The sequence below is a fragment of the Coffea eugenioides genome, chromosome 8 (genome assembly GCF_003713205.1).
Source record: "Coffea eugenioides isolate CCC68of chromosome 8, Ceug_1.0, whole genome shotgun sequence".
NCBI lineage: Eukaryota > Viridiplantae > Streptophyta > Magnoliopsida > Gentianales > Rubiaceae > Coffea > Coffea eugenioides.
The window spans coordinates 32,786,369-32,791,355 of NC_040042.1; the positions used below are offsets into that span (position 1 = coordinate 32,786,369).

General features: G+C 34.6%; 1 protein-coding gene across 1 annotated transcript; it reads left to right on the forward strand.

The window, feature by feature from the left end:
• Positions 1-464: 464 nt before the first annotated feature.
• On the forward strand, positions 465-4,605 carry LOC113780580 (vetispiradiene synthase 1-like). Its single transcript, XM_027326368.1, has 7 exons — positions 465-729; positions 829-1,019; positions 2,329-2,483; positions 2,918-3,136; positions 3,360-3,466; positions 3,735-3,862; positions 4,315-4,605. The coding sequence occupies exons 1-7, from the start codon at positions 465-467 to the stop codon at positions 4,603-4,605; spliced, it is 1,356 nt and encodes a 451-aa protein (XP_027182169.1).
• Positions 4,606-4,987: the final 382 nt, after the last annotated feature.

Here is a 4,987-nt window from a genome sequence, read left to right on the forward strand (position 1 = left end):
AGCTTCTAATTCTCAATTTAAGTGGTTCAACTTTTTTTTTGTTGATTTTAAAATTAATCATCTAAATAACATAGAGTTTCAGAAAAGAAAACAGAATATCTAAGTGGACAACCGATTCAACTGTATGGGTTTTACCCATTTTGACCTTTAAGTCCTTTTCATTTTTCCGTATGTTAATGTAAAACTTTTACCTGGAGTCATGCGACATTTCCTTTCCTATTAGGCTTTTATGACGACCTTACATATCATTCATCCCCTATTATTTTCCCTATGACATCAATGCGTATCGTTACAGATACTCGATTAATTTGCAGGCAGAAGGATTTTTTATTAGTGTTTTAGGGTACGAGGTATGTCTTTGCCTGTTTAATGTCTAAGAATTCTTGTTTTTCAAGGAAAATTAACAAGATTAATTTGACAATATCATTGAAGAAATATTTTTGAGATGCATTTAGGGATATGAAATGTACACCAAAGAGATTGAAGTTTTGAAGGTAGAAGTGATGAGCATGCTTCTGGCAACAGGAGCAACCATGATGCAAAAATTGGATTTCATTGACAAAATAGAACGACTCGGTATCTCGTATCACTTTGAGGATGAGATTCAAAATCAACTAGAACAGCTTTTCAATCTATCTACCAACTTGGGAAGGTATCTAGAATATGATTTATCTACTGCAGCACTTCAGTTTCGACTTTTCAGGCAATATGGTTTTAATATCTCTTGTGGTATACAATTTGCTTACTAAATTCACTGATTCAAAAGTGCGTACAAACACTAGCATGTGATTTCTCTGACATACCATTGCCTAAATAATTTCCAAGTAGGAATTTTCAACCAATTCGTTGATCCTAATGGTAAGTTCAAGGACTCCTTATACAGCGACTTAAGAGGTCTCCTAAATCTATATGAAGCTGCTCAGGTCAAAGCACAGCAAGACAAAATTTTAGAAGAAGTTCTTGCTTTCACAACCACCTACTTGACACCTGAAATTCCCCATATGGGTTCTAATATTCTTGCAAAATGACAGGTGTCGGGCCTGTGCAAAAATAAAAACCTGCTCAACTAAAGTTAATTTCTGTAGGTAGTGGTAAGCAGGGTCAAATTCACAGGGATTGGGTGTAACTGTTTCTTTTCAAATTCACAGTAACAAAGGGGGTGTTTTTGTGCAGAAGGTGACAATCAAAGAAATTCAAATAAAATCTAAGAAGCTACTAAAAATTAAATAACAAATTACTAAAATCAAATGGGTGATAATTAAGGATCTAGTCAAGAAATAAATTCAGTAATGGTTCACCTCACTGATCATAGATGCACAAGTAATTTCAATTATTTATTAATAAATAGGTTATAACTGCCAAACAAACGATGACAGTCAACCCCTCCTTACTGTGTCAGTGATTTAGGTACGCCCGTAAGATTTAATTTCCCAATTGCCTTACGTATTAGAGGAGCCCTATTCTAACCAAATAACACAATACCAGGGTTATTTTAGGTTAGCCAGTGTATTCCCCTGACACAAACCCAATCATGCCAGTTATCATTATTTTGAGATAATTAAACAATTACGGATTTAACGTCCCAATTGACAATAGATTATCAAATTAACTAATTATCCGGACTCAAGACAATCAATTAATTGAACAACCATAAGCACTATAACCATGAAATATGCGAATACCAATAAATAAAAGGAAAAAATAAAATTAATTCGATCTCATAATTCTTAGACGAACCAAAGCATCCATTGTTCCTTAACTAGAGCGAAAAAATTAGTTCATATTTGGTGCGAAAAACCCACGCAAAATTGAAATAACAGCTGCGGCCATTGTTCTTGCTCGCGCGAATTCTATTCGGCCGAAGGAATAAAGAAAAATGAGGGACTACGGAAAGTGATTCAATCTCCTAATTGCGCCTGACTTGCCAAAAGAAAAAGCTACTATAAAGCTAACAAGGAAAAGTCAACCAAAAACCACCCAAAGGTGGTACTAATTCTAATTCCTATCTCATTCTCCAGACGTGCGGCGGCCCCCAAGAAAAGAAAACCTCTGCCGTGCTCTCTTCTTTTGAAATTATCAAAATGGACAAAAATCTTTCTTTGCCAATAATGTCCCTGGGATAAGCTCTATTATTTGGACTCTTTTCTTGTTAAATTGACACTTATTATCATATTTTCGGTCTACTCTCTAAAATAAATACAAATTACGAAAAGTGAGTAGAATCTAATAATTAATTCACATCGAATTAGGTAATAGAGGAAATTAATAATAAAATAAATGATAAAATTACAACCTATCACAAAACAAGTGAAACATGCCCTTGAGCAGCCATTCCATAAGGGCATACCAAGATATGAGGCTTATTGTTACATCTCCATGTACGAGGAAGATGAATGTAATAACAAACTACTATTACGGCTCGCCAAATTGGATTATCACTTGTCGCAGATGCTGAATAAACAAGACCTTTGTGAGATATTAAGGTGCTTCCTTGGACGCACCATCTTCCTAACGAACAGAGTTTGTTATGAATATTACCTGCAAAAGTTTATTTAATTAAGTGCTTGGTGCAATTTTAGGTTCATTTAACAGAAATTTTTTTTTTCTAAAGCAACAAAAAAAAATTTCTAAAGTAATTTTTCTCTTTATTGCTAAAAATGGCTGGTAATATGAGATTTTTATATTAGTATTGTCCTTCTAAATTGTGTGGAGCCCTAATTCATATCTAATTAACTACACCCTTAGAATTACCGAATTATTGTCAACACAAACTACCAAAAGAAATACGAATTTTCAATTTCTGTCATAAGTATCATTCAAAATGTCTCTTTATATTCCCATATTTTTATAGAAAGCTTCAATAATGGATATATAATGTTTCTTCTTCTTCTTTTTTTCTTCATTCATGACGATGTAGGTGGGGAAAGGAACTGGACATCCTATCAAAAGTTCCATATGCAAGGGACAGATTTGTGGAATGCTACTTTTGGGATGTTGGAACCATTTATGAACCTCGGCACTCTTTTGCTCGAATGACTTTGGCAAAAGCAATAGCCATTGCTGGAATAATTGACAATACCTATGATGCTTATGGCACTCTTGATGAACTCAAAATATTAACGGAAGCTGTGGAAAGGTATGCATATAGCCATGCCTCCTAAGTTGCATATTGTCTTAAGGTTTTGCCCAAACTTGCATGCCTGATAAATGTTGTAATCACACTTAGAAAAGGAAAAGAAAAAAGAGAAAAAGGACTACGAACTCAAAAAGGAAAAGTAGAATCACTTAATTGTAAATTTTCTCTAGCACGATAATGCATGTTAATGTGCATTAACAAAGGAATTTCGCTTTGCTTGCAGATGCGATGGAAATGGAATTGAGCAGCTCTCAGACTACTTGAAGACTTCTTATATGATACTTTTGAATTTTAATAAGGAGCTTGAGGAAGATTTATCAAAAAAACAAAGTACCTGTGTGTTTGACAAGTGTATGGAAGAAGTATGGCACCACGTTGCTAATGAACTATATTTCTTGTAGTTTTAGATGAAATTTTTGTAAGTTGAATCCTTGATGCAGTACTGACCAATATTTCCATGCATTCATTGGTTTAACTCAGTGGAAACAATACGTAAGGACGAATTTTGCTCAGTCAAAGTGATTTCTTGCAAGTGAATTGCCATCTTTTGCTGATTATTTGAGCAATGGTCTGATCACAACGGCATATTATCCTCTAGCATCTGCAGCTTTCATGGGCATGGATAGTGCCACAAAGGATGTTATGGACTGGATGCCAACTCATCCTAAACTCTTTGTTGCTTTAGGAAAACATACCCGATTGCTTAATGATGTCGGCAGTTACAAGGTTTGAATATGTTTTGGCATTTAGTTTGCATGCAAGAATTGGCAAAACCCTCAATTAGAGGTCTTAGATTTTAATCCCCTATTCCTTCTTTGCTTCTTAAATTCCACTCCTCTCTTATTAGAAAAAATTTAAAAAAAATCCTAAATTCGCTCCTGTACTATTAAGTCGTGATTACACCTGTTTTAATTCTATGTCTTGTTAGTTTTGTGCAAAACTACATGTAAGATTTTAGAAATGTACATGTTATGCGCAATTTAACCTAGTATCAAAGGTCATGATTCCACTTGTTTAATGCATTAGGACTTGTCAATTTTGTGAACTACATCTTAGTACCTTGTTGTACACTTAGTGGGGTTCTAGATTTCTCACATCGTTTTGGGTATATGTTCTAGAAATTCACATTTTCAGTATGGTTCAAAAGTTTAATCTATTTAAACTCTTCACGTTTGAAGTTTGAGAGAGAAACGGGCAGTGGCATGGCTATTGAATGCTACATGAAGGACTATAATGTATTCGAGGAAGAGGCAATGAAGAAGTTTGAAGACATGGCTGTGGATGCTTGGAAGGATATAAATGAGCAATGCTTGAGACTTACTACCATTCCAAGAAAAATTCTCAAAGTGATTCTCAATCTAGCAAGATTATGCGAAGTTGTTTACAAGCAGCGTGGAGATGGATTCACTAATCAACGAAGAATTGAAGCCCATATAAAGGCAATACTTGTGGATTCCATATCTCTTTGAGGAGGATGACAATGGTTGTGTTTTATGTTATCACTGAATTGGCCCCAGTCAATGCAGCATGAGTTGTCATTAAGCATAATGATCATGCACATAATTGTATTAATTGTGGTGTTAAATACAAGTTACTGAGTCAATGGTGAGTAGTAAACTAGCAAGTTTAATTAAGCTATGAGAAAAGGGTATAGAATCCCCTTGCTTGTTTCTCACCTACTTTTACCCACCTACAAGTCCCAAAAAACACGTATAAATTGAATAACGTGTGCAAGACTGGAGTTTCCAACATAAGTGTACACTTGTTAGAAGTTCCAACTTTTCAACATTTACTAACGCTTCAAAGTTTGGATTAGATGAAAGAGTATGAATCATGTCCATTCTTGTATGT

What these genes read in the sequence shown, in the direction of transcription:
- LOC113780580 (XM_027326368.1), top strand. Translation starts at nt 465, where the DNA reads ATGTACACCAAAGAGATTGAAGTTTTGAAGGTAGAAGTGATGAGCATG. An exon ending in GACCTTTGTGAGATATTAAG is followed by an intron (nt 2,484 to 2,917) that starts GTGCTTCCTTGG and finishes ATGACGATGTAG; the next exon opens with GTGGGGAAAGGAACTGGACA. An exon ending in ATGATGTCGGCAGTTACAAG is followed by an intron (nt 3,863 to 4,314) that starts GTTTGAATATGT and finishes TCACGTTTGAAG; the next exon opens with TTTGAGAGAGAAACGGGCAG.